The following is an 18,477-nucleotide window of genomic DNA, read 5'->3' as shown; positions in this document are numbered from 1 at the left end:
TCAAATTGCACCATCTGCCCGGGATTCAAACACGTGTCCCCAGAGCAGTATCCTGGGTCCAGTGACAATACCACTAACCACTATGACACCGCCCTCCCCCTCTGCCTAACATAGACACTCTTGAGACCATTGGCGAGCAAGTGGATGGACTGGCCGATTTTACTGTACCCACTCCACTGTTGTCACGTTTCCTGTGGGCCAGAACAGTACCCACAACGTATTGGCATTACCATAATGAAGCCGGTGAAATAATTTCCTGTGACCACGTCACCAGCATGATCAGGCACGTATAACGTGTGGCACACTGGCATGATCCAAACTCGAGGCCAAAACTTTTGAATGGCTCCTACTTTAATAAGTTCAAAGTTCAGCAAAGTTATTCAGGAAGGAATATTGTCTATTGAACTGATTAATTTTAGTTACAAAAGGTTATATTATTCCAATTTGTTCTTTAGAAGGGAATTACATTTTAATGAATAAATATAAAGGTATAAACGAATGGAGGAAAATATACCCGACAATAGATTTCTGAGTTTAGACTGTTTTTCCCTCACTTTTACCCTATTTTACTCTTGGCATTAGATGTAGGCTTGAAACCTTTTTTCATAACCTTTTCATCGTGTCCTACTTCAACAGCACCTTTCAAACCTGCTACCTCATCCAAAAAGACAACTAAGAGCAGCAAATACCACCACTTGGAATTTCCCCTTCAAGCCACTCACCATCCCGGCTTGGAAACATATCACCACCACCCCGTGAATAAATGCTGGCCAACCAGCGATTACGCTACCCGTCAATGAACAAAAAAAGTGCCAGTCTTTCCAATACAACGAAAGAAAACAATGGGCTGAATTTTCTGAGCGGCACGTATTGCTCCCTCCCCAGAATAAACGTTGGTGCCACTCTGACCAATGCTAAATCAGGGTCGTCTGGTAGCAAATAAGCGCTGCCGGTAACATGACCGAGGTGAGCCCTCAATGGGAGTCCCACCCTCAAAAACTAATTGGCAAACAATGGTCCAAGCAGTATCAGAAGTCAGTAGTGGAAGATTTGAGAACTGTGAGGAGGCCCAGGATCCTGGAGTGAGGTGAGTTGGAATGGTTGAAACGGTAGCATGGTGGTTAGCATCAATGCTTCACAGCTCCAGGGTCCCAGGTTCGATTCCCGGCTGGGTCACTGTCTGTGTGGAGTCTGCACGTCCTCCCCGTGTGTGCGTGGGTTTCCTCCGGGTGCTCCGGTTTCCTCCCACAGTCCAAAGATGTGCGGGTTAGGTGGATTGGCCATGCTAAATTGCCCGTAGTGTAAGGTTAATGGGGGGATTGTTGGGTTACGGGTATACGGGTTACGTGGGTTTAAGTGGGGTGATCATTGTTCGGCACAACATCGAGGGCCGAAGGGCCTGTTCTGTGCTGTACTGTTCTATGTTCTATGTTCTATGTAATAAATAGTGAATGAATGGGGAACCTAGGAGGGGCTGTGGTTTTTGGAAGCCAGTCCGGGATGAATAAAGGAGAGGGTAACATCTTGACACATGGCAGCCCCCACAAAGAGCACACTTCCCTTTCTTCTTGTCTTTTAAACTGTTTGCTTAAAAAAAATGGCTAACCCACTCCCTATTGCCTGCCCACAACAATAAATTTATCATGCGAGCAGTGTACAATTCAGGCTAATTGGCCTGGTAACAAGCTCAATTGACTGTTAATTATTTATTTAAAAATAGCAGGCAGGCTGCCAATGTTGGCAGCTGTCCGTCCACCACATTTTAGGGACTAGGTCGAGGTGGGTGAGAAGGCATTGGGCTAGCCATCTCGCATATTTTATGTGCCTCTTTGCCGTAAACACTCGAGGCAGATGTTCGTAAATTCCAACCTAATGGATTCCTCATTAATTTGTCACTTAATACAACTTCATAGTAATATAAAAGTCAGGAGAGGAGGGCATGGGGGTCTATCAAAATTAATGTATGGGAACGATGACCTTTAATGACCTTTTATCCAGCGACAACATGATGTAAGATGCGTTCAGAAGTTCAGGGTAGTAGCTTGCTGGCCAGCCAGAATGGAAGGATAATACAGGAAGTGCAGGAGTCTCTGGGGTGGGTGCCACTCTCTCAAACCTGTACTCAATGTTAGGGAATGCGAAGAGTGACGACATCTTGAAGGAATGCAGTCTAGGGCGGCACGGTGGCACATTAGTTAGCACTGCTGCCTCACAGAGCTGAGGACGTGGGCCCGATCCTGGCCCTGGGTCACTGTCAGTGTGGAATTTGCACATTCTCCCCATGTGTGTGTGGATCTCACCCCCACAACCCAAAAGGATGTGCAGGTAAGTGGATTTGCCGCGCTAAATTGCTCCTTAATTGGAAAAACAATATTCTGCAGGAGAGAGAGAGAATCCAGAAGCTGTGGCAACTCTCAGCATTAATGGAATAGAGAGGGCAGGTATTGGGGTCCTACGGTCAGATTTTCATGAGCTAGGGTGCAAGTTAAAAATTAGAACTGACATACGACTTAGGAGTGGTAGTAGGCCCTTGGTCTCTCTGCCATTCAGTAAGATCAAGGCCACAGAACACTGTGGAAGCCATGTCACTGAGTGTCTTTAAGACAGAAATAGATAGGTTCTTAATTAATAAGGGGATCAGGGGTTATGGGGAGAAGGAAGGTGAATGGGAATGAGAAACATACCAGCCATGATTGAATGGTTGACTCGATGAGCCGTATGACCTAATTCTGGTCCTATATCTTATGGTCTTGTGATCTCATCCTAACTTCAACCTACCCCGATAATGTTTCATTTACTTTCTTATCAAGAATCTATCTACATCTGCCTTCAAGATATTCAAAGACTCTGCCTCAACCACCTTTTGAGGAAGAATATTCCAAAGTTTCACAACTCTCAGAGAAAAAACATTTCCTCATCTCTGTTTTAAATGGGTGACCCCTTATTTTTAAGCAATGATCCCTCGTTCTGGAGCACCTCGAAGGTAGTAATCTCTGAATTACTCTCAACATCAAGCACTAGCTAGAGCAGAATAGGAAGATAGTGAGGGTCAATGCATGCTTGAAACATGGTGCAGGAGGGAGGGCTTTAGATTCTAGAGGAATTTTGACATGTTCTGTGGCAGGAGGGATTTATTCCAAAGGGATGGTTTGCACCTCAACAGGACTGAGATCAATATCCTCATAGCAAGGTTTATTAGTGATATTGAGGAACATTTAAAGTGGCAATGGGATGGGAACTAACATATAGAAGTAGAAAAAGGGAATGAGAGAATCCAATGATACTAGAAAAGTACTAGAAACGGGCGCCAGTTTAATTCAGTTGGCTAGTCAACTGGTTTGTGATACAGAGTGAGTCCAACAGCACAGGTTCAATTCTCATACTGGTTGAGGTCACTAATGAAGGCCCCACCTTCTTAACCTTGCACCTTGCCTGAAGTGTCGTGACTCTAAGGTTAAAGTAAGATCTCCTCCTCAAAGGGGAAAGCAGCTTATGTTAATCTGAGTCTATGGCAACTTTACGAAAAAAAAACATTATATAGGTTCAGAAAAAGAAGGGTTACAAAAAATAAAAAGGTAGATTATACTGCATAGATGTAAATACACAGAGTGGTGAACAAAATTGATGAGCTACAAATACTAACGGACCTGTGCCATTTGTTGCTGATTAATCATATAATCATATAATAATGGGAGATGAGGAAATGGCTGAGGAACTGAACAGGTTTTTTGGGTCGGTCTTCACAGTGGAAGACACAAATAACATGCCAGTGACTGATAGAAATGAGGCTATGACAGGTGAGGATCTTGAGAGGATTGTTATCACTAAGGAGGTCGTGATGGGCAAGCTAATGGGGCTAAAGGTAGACAAGTCTTCTGGCCCTGATGGAAAGCATCCCAGAGTGATAAAAGAAATGGCTAGGGAAATTGCAGATGCACTAATGATGATTTACCAAAATTCACTAGACACTGGGGTGGTCCTGGTGGATTGGAAATTAGCAAACGTGATACCACTGTTTAAAAAAGGAGGTAGGCAGAGAGCAGGAAATTATAGGCCAGTGAGCTTAACTTCGGTAGTAGGGAAGATGCTGGAATCTATCATCAAGGAAGAAATAGCGAGGCATCTGGATAGAAATTGTCCCATTTTGCAGATGCAGCATGGGTTCATAAAGGGCAGGTCGTGCCTAACTAATGTAGTGGAACTTTTTGAGACATTACCAGTGCAGTAGATAACAGGGAGCCAATGGATGTGGTATATTTGGATTTCCAGAAAGCCTTTGACAAGGTGCCACACAAAAGGTTGCTGCATAAGATAAAGATGCATGGCATTAAGGGTAAAGTAGTAGCATGGATAGAGAATTGGTTAATTAATAGAAAGCAAAGAGTGGGGATTAATGGGTGTTTCTCTGGTTGGCAATCAGTAGCTAGTGGTGTCCCTCAGGGATCCATGTTGGGCCCACAATTGTTCACAATTTACATAGATGATTTGGAGTTGGGGACCAAGGGCAATGTGTCCAAGTTTGCAGATGACACTAAGATGAGTGGTAAAGCGAAAAGTGCAGAGGATACTGGAAGTCTGCAGAGGGATTTGGATAGGTTAACTGAATGGGCTAGGGTCTGGCAGATGGAATACAATGTTGACAAATGTGAGGTTATCCATTTTGGTAGGAATAACAGCAAACGGGATTATTATTTAAACGATAGGAGCAAAACTAATTCAGAGAGCCAGGGTAATGCTCTGAAGACCTGGATTTGAAACTCACCAGGGTAAAATTTGAATGAAATAAATTTCTAACAATGAAACCATTGTTGTAAAAATACATCTGGTTCACTAATGCTTCGGGATTATTATTTAAACAATAAAATATTAAAGCATGCCGCTGTACAGAGAGACCTGGGTGTGCTAGTGCATGAGTCACAGAAAGTTGATTTACAGGTGCAACAGGTGATTAAGAAGGCAAATGGAATTCTATCCTTCATTGCTAGAGGGATGGAGTTTAAGACTAGGGAGGTTATGTTGCAATTGTATAAGGTGTTACTGAGGCCACACCTGGAGTATTGTGTTCAGTTTTGCTTTCCTTACTTGAGAAAGGACATACTGGAGGGTGTGCAGAGGAGATTCACTAGGTTAATCCCAGAGCTGAAGGGGTTGGAGAGGTTGAGTAGACTGGGACTGTACTCGTTGGAATTTAGAAGGATGAGGGGGGATCTTATAGAAACATTTAAAATTATGAAGGGAATAGATAGGATAGATGCGGGCAGGTTGTTTCCACTGGCGGGTGAAAGCAGAGCTAGGGGACATAGCCTCAAAATAAGGGGAAGTAGATTTAGGGCTGAGTTTAGGAGGAACTTCTTCACACAAAGGGTTGTGAATCTATGAAATTCCTTGCCCAGTGAAGCAGTTGAGGCTCCTTCATTAAGTGTTTTTAAGGTAAAGATAGATAGTTTTTTGAAGAATAAAGGGATTAAGGGTTATGGTGTTCGGGCCGGAAAGTGGAGCTGAGTCCACAAAAGATCAGCCATGATCTCATTTAATGGCGGAGCAGGGTCGAGGGGCCAGATGGCCTACTCCTGCTCCTAGTTCTTATGTTGTTATGTTCTTATGTAACAGCAAGAACGGAACATGGCTTAAAAATTGTGAGAATTGGGCACTTAAATATTCCCGGACACAAACTGTAAAGAAAAGATGATCGGAGCACTCATCAGCGAGGACATTGTAGTGTTGAAAAGAGTGGATCTCATGAATGGGGCAAAGTCTTTTGGTTCGGGTTGAGTAGCAATAAGAGTCTGATCACACTACTGGGGGTAAGCGATTATTATTATTATAGGCCTTTAAAAATATGAGTTGGAGGAGCAAACCTTCAGAGATGTACAAATACATCTGTCATGTATTTATCCACTCACTCAATGGCCGGAATTAATTTTTCCTGCTGGCAGCGCACCCCCGCCAGTGGGCCTCCCGGCATCGTGGGAAATCCCATTGATAGGTGGCGGGAAGGTAGATTCCACGTAGCCAAGATATTTGCGGCTGGGAGACCAGCAAATCCCGTCCAATGTGTCCAAAGCAACTTGAAGCCTCATAACATCCTCTTCTCCACTCACAGGCCCAACCAGTTTTGTGTCATCAGCAAACTTTGAAATATTACTTTTGGTTCCCTCATACTAAACATTGATGTGTGAGATTAGCAAAGGGTGAATATGAGAATAGGATGGAAGATCACATGAAATATCTTCTACCAAAAATGTTCTACTGGCGTGTAAACTGTAAGTGTGTAGTAAGATGTAGGGTAAGGCCGATTGATGATAAAGAGGGTGACAAATGCTTAGAGACATAGGACAAGGCTAGAATACTAAATGAGTGCCTTGTGTCAGTATTTACTAAGGGAGAGGGTGCTGACAAAATATTAGTAACAGTGTAGGTGATAGAGGTAATGGATAAAGTGAAAATGGATAGGAAGGAGGTGCTGGAAAGGCTTAGAATTGATAATTCATCTGATTTGATCAGCTTGCATCACCGATTGCTAAAGGACATGGCAGTGGAGATAGCAAAAGGGCTTGCTTTAATCATCTAATCTTCCCTGGATAGAGGGGAGATCCAGAACATTGGAGAGGAACAAATGTGACACCTTCCTCAATGAAAGATTTTAAGGACATTACAAGTAATTAGATCAGTTGGTTTAACATCAGCATTGGATAGGGTTATGGTAGTCTGGTGGTAATATCACTGGGTTATTATTCCAGATGACCAGGCTAATTCTCTGGGGAGTATGGGTTCAAATCCCACCATAGCAGCTCGTGGAATTTAAACTTAATTAATAAAATCTGGAATTGCAAGTTGTACGTAACAGTGACCACAAAACTATTGTTGTAAAAACCCATCTGGTTCACTAATGTCCTCAGGGCGTTACATGTAACTTCAGACCCCAGCAATGTGGTTGACTCTTAGATGTCCACTGAAATGGCCTAGCAAGCCACTCAGTTTAAGGGCAAGTACGGGCAGCACGGTAGCATGGTGGTTAGCATAAATGCTTCACAGCTCCAGGGTCCCAGGTTCGATTCCCAGCTGGGTCACTGTCTGTGCGGAGTCTGCACGTCCTCCCCGTGTGTGCGTGGGTTTCCTCCGGGTGCTCCGGTTTCCTCCCACAGTCCAAAGATGTGCGGGTTAGGTGGATTGGCCATGCTAAATTGCCCGTAGTTGTCTAAAAAAGGTAAGGTTAAAGGGGGGTTGGGTTACGGGTATAGGGTGGATATGTGGGTTTGAGTAGGGTGATCATTGCTCGGCACAACATCGAGGGCCGAAGGGCCTGTTCTGTGCTGTACTGTTCTATGTTTTATGTTCTAAGTAGAGATTGGCATAAAATTGTGGCATGCCCACATCCTATGAAAGAATTTTAAAAAGGAAAACAAATTCAACAGGTACTTGTACTTGGAAAGATTCTAATTAATTAAAGATAACCGTCACAAATTTGTAAAAGGTAAATTGTACATGGCTAATTTTTTTTGACGAAGTAATGGATAAGGTTGATGGGGGGAAAGCAATGGATGTTGGCTATGTAGGCTTTAATAAAGCCTTTGATAAAATATTACACAAAAGACAGGCTAAAAATAAAATCAATGCTCTTGGAATAGGAGGAAATGGAGATGATGAATGATTTCAAAAGTGAATTGGATTGGACACTTGAGGGAAATTAGCTTACAAGGCTATTGGATAGAACAAGAGAATGGGACTGATTTGATTGTTCTATAAAGTGCCGGCATGGGCTCAATGGGCTATACAGCCTCCTTCTGTGCCGTAATGACTCTGTGACAAAAAAGAGAAGGTTAGCTAATTTGGCTTTGTTTCAATAATTTTACTCCTTGAAAAGAAGACCAGCTTTGGTGTCTGTTTCAAAAGCTCTGCAGAATATTTCCATATTATTTATATTGTGCCACACTTTACCGCTCAGTATCAAATCGCAATTGATAAACTAAAAGGTATATTTTGAATTGTAAATGCAATCTCAGCACAAATAGTCACTTAATAGTACAGAATTTAAATGTTGCTGCAAAATAGACAGGCTATCAAAGCTTTTTGTCTTGCCCTTAACTGGACAGATGCAAGAATACCAAAACTCAAAGGGAACAACAAGTTGTCCTGCATGAGAAGATGGTGCTGATTAGTTGGCATGTGGGTGAGTCTATTTGTTTTGATAGCATGTCTCTTCAGCAAATCTCAGTACAGTGAATGCTGCTGGCATAACAAAATACTAATATGAGTCCCATGCTGATCCTGATTCTGCAATTTGTTTGTACAATGTTCCCAGTAATAATCCTCTACACTGTAAATCACGGAGGGTTGGAATTGTCAAAGGTAAAACTGGGCAAAAATTAAAACAAAAACTCTAATAAACAAAATATCGCAAATGTTCTCTCCCCTTTACAAGATCTGTATTATCTGATATCTAGAAGCAACTGACTGATAATATGAATCTCATTGAAAGAGATTCAAACCATGATTTCATTGCGTCAGATGCCATAATTACATTGTGAATTATGGAAGAGAAAATATGCCTTTCAATATTGAATTGATGTTCATAAATGCAGGAAATGAGAATTCATGAAAAATAGAGAAATATTTTGAGTATTGCATACTCTTAAAAAGATTAAAATATAATGCACCTCATATCAAAAGTCCCCAAATTAACATCGGTTTTAGCATAAATCAACATGTTGGGAAATATAAGAATACCTTTCAGTGGTTTCTTTAGCGATGTATACTCCCAGGTTATTTTGTTTTACATGGCTTATTTGACATTATTTGGTAAACACAGACAATACTGCTTAAAGTAAACCTATTAATACCTCTCAATAAATCTGAAAGCTGCCGAAATCAATGATGACATATAATTGTCCAAATAATACTGAATGATAAATTAAACTGCAAAACAAATTATCATAAAGGAGAAAAACAAACCCCACAATTTTACCTGAAAGCTTAAATCTGCAGTTGATTTCAGTGACCTCGTAGTAACCATAATTTAAAAAAAGACACTTTTGTTTAAACTCAGTACGAACTTTACATTCCAGTCATTGCATGAAGATGGCTCATTAACAAGTTAGAACAGTGGAAGACATACGAACAAAGGTAATATAAAATTAACAGACTAACAGATATCCTTACTTTAAAATAAATGACAGCATAGAGAACAAAATTAGCCGTTACATGTTAGTCAATACTTCAGGTTCTCAACCCACCTGAGGAACATGCATCGATGTTTTATCAGAAAGAGCTGCATTTTACATGGGAAAGGCGCATTTCAAGAATTTGTTCAATTAGCATAACAATGTAAAAAATATCTCAAGAAATGTACAATAATTAAATAATATGGGCTGGCAGAAAACATTATATGCTTCTGTAAAGAACATGCAACATTCAGTAGTTTTGACAGAAATACTAACATTTATCAAAACTACTGTTAAAGGTTCTTTACTGACATTTTCATCATTTAAATACGAAATCTGTTGTCTGGGACTTTCAGCTTTAGCAGGGCATAAAATGGGTGGTAACCTATTGTCCACCAATTTACTCGGCCAAATTTTCCTCTTCGTCAAAGCCAAAGTTGAAAGCTCCCCTGTAGTAGATTCTACTAAATTGAAATGATCTAGTCAGTTCATTAAATTCAAAAACAGAGTTTTCTAACTAACTTCCATGCTTTGCCTGAGCTGCCTCTTCTCTTCACTTTGTAATCTATGTGAAGTATTTATGAATTTCAATGAAAAACCCCTTTAGTATGTGTTCCTGACATTACTCTCCATTGCATGTATCTGGTTTATTCCTGCTTTTGGTGATAGTTTTATTTACAATATATCATAGTAATGTAGAATTTAATGCATATCCATGAACATTTATAGAATATCTATCCTTTTCATGTCAACCTTGGGTCAGTGATAACACTCTTTTTCTTTGACTGTGAAAGTGAAGTGTTCAAACCCTACTCCATTGACTTGTGCACAGAAGCCATGTTATAGTATTCTGAGTGGTGCACATTCACCGGTCCTGTATTTTGAATGAGACATTAAATTTAAGCTGTATTTGTCCTTTTCTCACAGACATAAAATATCCAATGGCACGAAGGGCAGAGAAGATTTTGGTGTCCTGGGTAAAATGTATCATTTATCTGACAGCACTAAAACACACTATCCAGTCATTGATGGCGTTGCTTTTTGTAGGATTTTGCTGTGTAAAAACTGGCTGCCACATTGAGTCATTTATTGGCTGCAAAGTCATTTGGGATTTTCAATCCAATAAGAAAGTGAGAAGTGAATGTAGACGTTTCTCCCACATGGGAGTGGTTGATTAGCATAGGTGCATTTATGCTAAAGCTATATCAGCATAGGAGGCAGTAGGATATATTGATCGGGTGAGATGAAGCAAAATGGGAGGAGCCTCCAAAATGGGAGTTGGAGCATAAATAGTGGCATTGATCTGCTGGGCCAAGTGATCTTTGTGTTGTAGAAATGTAAGTCGATGTAAAAAGTAGCTACAAATATAATTAAGATAATGTAAATATTTTTCTTATATAGTGCCATGACAGTGATATTTGAAGTTAAATTTTCAGAGTAAGAGAATAGTTCCTGGCATGGATTCTCTTCCTGTCATTATTTTTCATGGAGAAACCTGTCTGTTTTTGAGGGCACTGTGTGTGCGTCAGGAAAGAATGATTCTTAGCGGAGTGCTTTGAGGCATTCTCATTGTGATAAAGCGCTATACGAATACAACTATTATTCTTATAGTGTTAACCATAAAACAATCAAACTGACAAGAAATATTTAGCCCTTTACTTGGGCAAAGCTACTTTTCTCCTACCAAAATATAACCTTTTTGAAGGGAAAGGCTGTTGGTGGGAGCAAAAGATTGAACAGACAGCATTTAATACAGGCTGCACAAGATGTAAACCTGGCTCAGAAAATATTTTTCACTGTTATTTTACATGGACTTCTGGCTAATCTTGTGGATTTTGAATACTTTCCAATGATGTTAAGAAAATGTATTTACAGTAAAGTTGGCACTTCCACTTTTTGAATACCGATGGTTTCCATCCTACAGGCAGGCCAGGATGGATCTGCAAATATTACAGCCTATTTCTAATTTGTAATGTTCATACCAAGTGACATGTTACCATCATAGTTCACACAGAATCCTCTGTGTTAAGCACACTACTCCTCCTGAAGAAGTGCTTTTCTCTTTCTTGAAAAATGTGTGGCTTGGAAGCTGTCAGTCCAGGGAAAGTAATGGTTGAGTATTCTCATCATCCTTATCTATGTGTTTCAGAACTCCAGCTTCAACCACTGACTGGGACCTGCAAGTAAAATGAAAGTGTATTCAGCCTGTGGACTGTGCCACAAATGCGTTACGAGAGACGATTTCTTGAATTTATTTTCCCAACAGCTGCCGTGTTTGAGACAACCTTCACTGTCTAGGCTCAAAAGAAATATAATAGTCACTCAGGCAAGGCAATGAAGGACAGCTGGTTGTCATGGAACTGTACCCAGCATGAGTCATCATTGTCAGGACAGCAAGGGGAGAAAAAAATCCAAACAAGCAGAATATTATGATCTGGCTGGGGAACAATTAACTTGTGAGTTGATTCTGCAATCAATAACTGGGCATAGCTGTCAAATGTAATTAATGTTGAATGCTAATGTCCAGGCAGGCCAGATTCTCAGAACCTGCTCACAGTGCCCTGTTTCTTTGTCTTTTGTTGCAAATATTGAAATTTAAATTTAAAAAATGAAGATGTAATTTCTGTTCCGTAGCGCCGCCTTTTCCAAAGACTTCAAGCGTGAAGCAATTTTTACTCCTTTTTCAGCACTTGACCCTACAATGATCTTGATTCAAATATGAATATTTTTTCCTTCAAATTTCTCATTATTTTGAAATCTACTATAAGACTTGAGATTTCTACAGCTGGACAGATATTCTGTTCCTGGCTGCCTGTTTTGCTCAGGCAAAATGCCTTGCGATCGGTTAAAAATCAGGTGAGCACCTTTGCCTCAGGAATTGTAGTAATGAACAGTCTCCTTCCAGACTAGAGAGATGTCTATAGTGGTGTCGTCCAGGGTCTGGTACTAGGTCTTTTTAAATTATATTACTGGTCTGGATTGTGCATACAGGATATAATTTCAAATAATGTAGATGACATGAAATATACTAAATAGTGAAGAGGATATGAAAATGAAAATCGCTTAATGTCACAAGTTGGCTTCAAATGAAGTTACTGTGAAAAGTCCCTAGTCACCATATTTTGGCACCTGTTCGGGGAGGCTGGTACGTGAATATTAGAAGATTTCAGGATTGATGAAATGGACAAACACACACCGCAGAAAAATCTAATGCAGCGAAGTGTGAAATGAGGAGAGACAATGTGAATTAAATGGCACAATTTTAATGCGGGTGTATGAATGTCTTGGGCTCTCTGCATAGACAGGCCAAATTGAGAAGACTATTATAAAGACATGTGAAAACCCTTAGTTTTGCAGTGGAGGCATGGAACATAAGAATGAGGGCCAGAATTTTCTGTCCCCTCCCACCAGCGGGATCTTCCGATCCGGCCAGAGTGAATGGACGTTTGAATGGTCCACCGCATCGGCCATGGTGGGACCTGCCGCACCAGGACTGGTCAAGGAATCTTTGCAAAAGAGTTGTGCCTCATTTGGAAATCTGTATTTAATTCTGCCCATCACACGTTAAGATGGATGTCAAGGGCCCAGAGAGGAAACAGAAGGGGATAACTTCAATGATACTCAGGGTGAGAGACCTCGGGACGGACTTTTCTGGCCATGCCCGTCAATGTTACCTTCTTGTCCCGCTGACAGAGAACCACCGCCGCAGGTTCCCCGGTGGCGGTGGATATGAACAATGGGAAACACTGCTAACAGTGGTGGAATCTTGGCCAATGGCAGGCCACTTCTGCTGCCACAAAACCTGCCACTGGGCCTGCAGAAAATATTGGCCAACATTTTCTTTACACCAGTGTAACAAATAATGTGGAATGCACTGCCCAAAAGGACGGTAACATAGAATTCATACACTGCAGAAGGAGGCCATTTGGCCCATCAAGTCTGCACTACCTCTCAGAAAGATCACCTTACCTAGGCCCACTTCCCCATAACGTAGTCCCATAACCCCACCTAACCTGCACATCTTTGGACTGTGGGAGGAAACCAGAGCACCCGGAGGAAACCCATGCTGACACGGGAGGAGAATGTGCAAACTCCACACAGTCACCCAAGGTCAAAATTGAACCTGGATCCCTGGCGCCATGAGGCAGTTGTGCTAACCATTGTGCCGCCATACTGCCAATGGAGGAGGATTCAAGAGGAATTGGTTACTTATTTTAAGGGGGAAATTTGCAGGGCGATGAGAAAAAGCAAGAATTGGAATGATTAGCTCTTTCAAAGAGCTAGCACAGGCCGGATAGGCCACTGGACCTCTTTGATGCTGTTTCTTCCAAAGAACCAATGATTCCAACTGAAACTGGTTTAGCAACTTGTGATAAAGATCTCAATAACAATGGAAATAGAATTAATAGCTCCTTCTTGTTCCTTCATTCATTTTGAGTTGGCAACTAATCTCAACTGTCTTCACTTTTATGGTCTTAATGAACTTTGCGAAGCAAAACTGCAGTTGGCTGTGTTGCTGTCAAAATATTGATAACAAATTGCATGCTCCCAAGTACAGATTTAAATTTTGCATTGAAACTGTAATTGGCAAAAACAAGCAGGGTGCCCAACTGTGGTTCCATTCCAGAAAAATCAGTCTATCACTGATCACAACATGAAATTTAACCAAGAATAAGCTTTCTTTTTTAAATGTGTTCATTGCATTTGAACTTTCTCAGCTCTTTTTTCCTCTTTTTATTTTCCAATTCAAACTCATCCGATCTGTGCTTTCTTTTCAATTCAGGGATAGGACCATGTAAAACTTGATTAATTTAAACAGGAAACACTGATTCCCTCCTGTTCATTCCAGATTTAAATCACAACTAACTCAAATAAATCACGCATTTTAATGTATAAGTATTACAACTAATTTTCAACTGCTGCAAAGTGTTTTTGTGTCATGCAAGCATTATGGGGTAGAAATTGGAATGCATCATATCTATTTTTTGGCTGCGAAACTGGTAAAATGCTGAAAAGGTAGCAGTGGGGATGCTTGTGCCCAGTTTTCACAGGCATTTGGCCTACTGCTAAATTTGTCAGACCCATTTCTTAGGCGGCAACCGAAAGCAGGCATCAGATTACTTGAAGACTCGTGTGCCAAAAGGAGCTGCTCTGAGCAGTGCAGACCTGAACAGTCTGTTCTGTCCTGGGTCTCCAGGCACCCATATGGCTTCACAAAAGGCTGTGACAAAAGGAAAATGATTTTATATTATTAATGTGGAGCCAGGCGGAGCTGCTGACTGCAGTCAATCTGCCTCCTGTTACATTCTCCCCAACCCTAGCTCCGGTATGATGTAACAATGGTTTCCACAGCATTGCAATCAGTGCATGGGGTTGCAAATGAACAGACTAAAGAGTTGTTGTCTTTAGATTCATTCGAAGCAGCATGAATTTGAGGCCTTCTCCTTTCCACCTTACTCACCTTCAAGAGAATAAAGTAATCAATCTGTGGAGGCACAAGGGGTCAGTGAGCCCCAGGGAAATATCAATATTTGGTTACCGACCTCATAAATAATACAACAGTAAAATCAAAATGACATGCTCTTCTCATCGCTACTTTTCTATTTATGAAAACACCAAGAATTATTATGTTTCTGATTCATTTTATAATTTTGAGATTGATAAAATATGAAAAGGTTATTTTTAATGACCACATTATGAGATTTAGATGTTTTTTTTAATGCAAGATACCTTTAGCTTTGGGACCTTAAGGCTGAATACTGTTCAGGCATAAACTGGGCACAAATGAAGAATTTAGCCATAAAGGTCAGCAGCTTCTTCAAGATTTTCCATCCACTAAAGTAAATTAAGGTAGGAAAAACCATGCACAGTAATTTACCAGTAGCAGACCACTGCAAAAACAAAACTTGCAATCCTTTCAAAGCCAAATGCCACATTTACAAAAGAAAAAGGGACCTTCTTAAGCGCTTTGGAGCTTTGAAACTGTGTAATGCCTACTTTCCATCTAATCTATCAAACATTTACCTGAACCATCTATAAATGATGGCACAGTTTTGATAAATAGAAGAATACAGACCTCTTCATGGACTTTGGGGAGAGGCCCTTTTCTACATCTTTGAAAGACATATTATAAGATTCACTGACATATTCATTGTCATCATCATACTCATGCTCCAGCAGAGTTCGTGCCCAGGTTCCCATGTCATAAGGTGGCAGCATCCCTCCAAATTCGGAAGGCAGGATTTCCGGATGTATAAGCTGGTGAAGACTGTTTAGGTTATTTCCATGCATAAATATCTGGAAAGATAATGCAAACAGTACATAAACTTGGATACCATAAATAATAAAACAGTAACATGTTTCAAACTATTTTTTAATTAAAATTAGTGACAATGTTACCCAACAGAATCCTATGTGATACTTACATTTTCACAAGTTCCACGTTGGAAACAAGATAAAGATGGCCACTAATTTCCTGTTGTTTTTTTCTGATTAGTGGGAGGCACTGGGGATTTACCAGCAATGGCCAGCCTATGACTGGCAATTACCCTTTGTCTGCAAGTGGGTTTCCAGTGGATCTTACAGTATATCAATTTATACTTTGACAATGCCTTGTTGTGCAATTATACTGATGTATCAATATAATTGTTCCAATCATTAACTTTTTTTTCTGAACTAAAGAAGATTAACAACTGGCTTTTATAAAAGAAGCTTAAGAGTCTTGTATAGTTTGTTTTCTCAAAATATTATTGAGACTATTGTTTAGGTGGTAGGATGCTGTACCTCCACCTTGACAATTTGGAATTCATCATTTTCAGTGGTGAGTTGGCACGCAGCACATGCTGTGTTGGTGCTTGTTGCTCCTGGTTTGTAGAGCCATGCTTAATTTTGCTAGCATTGTGTCACTTGCTGATATCGTTGTTGATACTGCACCAGTATTGGTGACGCTGTCGATGTTGCCTCGCTAGTTAATGATGCTGCTGATATCATTGGTAATCTTTTATATTTCCCCAGCTCAGGTGCAAATTGAAATGAGTCTCAGTTCCTTCGTATTTACTTACCGGGTTTGGTCTCAGTCTCGTATGGACCTTGGAGTGTCTGCTTCATTCGCAACACTTGCTGACTTCCAGGTTTTCGTGATTAGATGCTGGCAAATGTACAGTTTGTCTTTTCAACAGCTCAGGTAGGGATTTAGCATTCTTGTTGAAGAATCATAGAATCCTGCCAGTTCAGAAGAAGCCCATTTGGCCCATCGAGTCTGCACCAACCTTTCGAAAGAGCACCCTACCCAGGCCCAAGACCTGCCCTTTCCGCATAACCCCAGGGGCAATTTATCATGGCCGATCTACCTAACCTGCACATCTTTGGAATATGGGAGGAAACCCACACAAACACAGGGAGAGGATGCAAACTCCATACAGTCACTCAAGGCTGGATTTGAACCTGGGACCCTGGCACTGTGAGGCAGCAGTGCTAACCACTGTGCTGCCCATGTTTAAGTCCATGTTGACCTCCTTCTACTTGTGCATCAGTGAGTTGTTGTCTGATCACTTGGAGGGAGTACCTTCCTTGGCAAAGATATCTTATCCTTTCTTCCATTTAACAGCTTTGCAGATAATTTCATATCAGCCTCGAGAGATGTAGACTGGAGTGACAATAAGGCAATGTTCTATTTTCTCTTTCTCTCTCTGGATTTTGTGAGGGTTTGCTATATCGTCTAGACATGCCTTTCTATAAACTCTGAGAAGGTAACTACAAAAGAAGTTTAATCCAACAACAAAGTATAGGCCGTTACATGGCTCACAGTTCCAAGGTTCCAAACAGGACTATCATTCTAGCCGGTCCCAGTCTGGGCCGGCTTTTATGAGGTGATTTCTACAAGCTCCAGTTGATGGGCCTCCGTACACCACCTGAGGAGCTCATATCACACAAGTCCCATGGGGAGATGAATTGGGGTGTCCCCATGGGTCTTGTGAAGGTTATTACACTCTTGTCTTCTTATATTCTCTGAAGGTTCCCTTGTCACGTATTATTCTTTCAGGAATCCCCTACTCAGTGAACAGAACACATACTATTGAGCTGAATATTATAGCTGTCAAATCTTTCACCTTTCAGATAAAAGGGAACTCTTGTAGTAGTCTGCAAATATGAGATATCGGGCGGTATTCTCCGCTCCCGATAAAAATCGGGATGGCCTATGTGAAATCGGCCGAGCTTCACGACGGCCTCGGGGCCCGCTCCCCATACCCAATTCACCCCCACCCGGGGGGCTAGGAGTGGGCCCCCGTCGTTCCCGGCCGCGACCTCATCCCGCCGGAAATGACGTGGAAACGGCGCTTTTCTGATATCATCCGCGCATGCACGGGTTGCCGGTTCCAACCCGTGCATGCGCGGATGACATCAGCGTGCAGACGGCACGAACCTGCGCATGCGCGGTGCTGTCTTTCTCCTCTGCCGCCTGGCAAGACGTGGCGGCTTGATCTTGCTGGGCGGCGGAGGGGAAGGAGTGCGTTCGTTTTGGACGCTGGCCCGACGATCGGTGGGCACCAATCGCGGGCCTGTCCCCTCCCGAGCACAGTCGCGGTGCTCCCGTCTAAATCGGGTCCCTAGATGCCCCAAACGGGCATCTGGCGCCCGTTTCACGAATGCAGCGACCAGGTGTGGTTGCTGCCGTGGTGAAACAGGTGTGAAGGGCCGGCCGCTCGGCCCATCGGGCTCAGAGAATCGCTGTTCGCCGTGCAAAATGGCGAGCGGCAATTTTTCTGAGCGGGGTGGGGGGGAAATCGCTGGGGGTGCCAGGGGGGCGTAAAAAATGTCGGGAGGCCCTCCCACGATTCTCCCACGCCACGTGGGGAGCGGAGAATTCCGCCCACCATTCTTGATTTTGTGTGAATAAATTAACTCCTACAGCATACCATGATCTGGGTGGATTTCAGTCGCTGTCATCTCTTTCTGCTATGTGTCATAGAACATAAAACATAGGGGCTGGTTTAGCTCACTGGGCTAAATCGCTGGCTTTTAAAGCAGGCCAGCAGCACGGTTCAATTCCCGTACCAGCCTCCCCGGACTGACGCCGGAATGTGGCGACTAGGGGCTTTTCACAGAAACTTCATTGAAGCCTACTCGTGACAATAAAGCGATTTCATTTTTCATTTTCACATACAGTGCAGAAGGAGGCCATTTGGCCCATCATGTCTGCACTGACCCACTTAAGCCCTCACTTCCACCCTATCCCCGTAACCCAATAAACCCTCCTAACCTTTTTGGTCACTGATGGCAATTTATCATGGCCAATCCACCTAACCTGCACGTCTTT

At 41.9% G+C, this 18,477-nt stretch overlaps 1 protein-coding gene across 1 annotated transcript in view; it reads right to left on the bottom strand.

The window, feature by feature from the left end:
• Positions 1–7,223: 7,223 nt before the first annotated feature.
• The window catches only part of clvs2 (clavesin 2), a 130,777-nt gene continuing 119,523 nt past the window's right edge, over positions 7,224–18,477 (bottom strand). Inside the window, exons 4-5 of the mRNA XM_038799720.1 lie at positions 15,238–15,458; positions 7,224–11,338 (exon numbers count right to left, since the gene is read on the bottom strand). Coding sequence (XP_038655648.1) covers positions 11,254–11,338; positions 15,238–15,458 — 306 coding nt within the window. The 3' untranslated portion in view covers positions 7,224–11,253. The remainder of the gene's footprint in view (positions 11,339–15,237; positions 15,459–18,477) is intronic.

This window comes from Scyliorhinus canicula, chromosome 6 (assembly GCF_902713615.1).
Source record: "Scyliorhinus canicula chromosome 6, sScyCan1.1, whole genome shotgun sequence".
Classification (NCBI taxonomy): Eukaryota; Metazoa; Chordata; class Chondrichthyes; order Carcharhiniformes; family Scyliorhinidae; genus Scyliorhinus; species Scyliorhinus canicula.
Note: the sequence above shows the minus strand (reverse complement) of the source record. Positions and strands in the feature narration are given on the sequence as shown.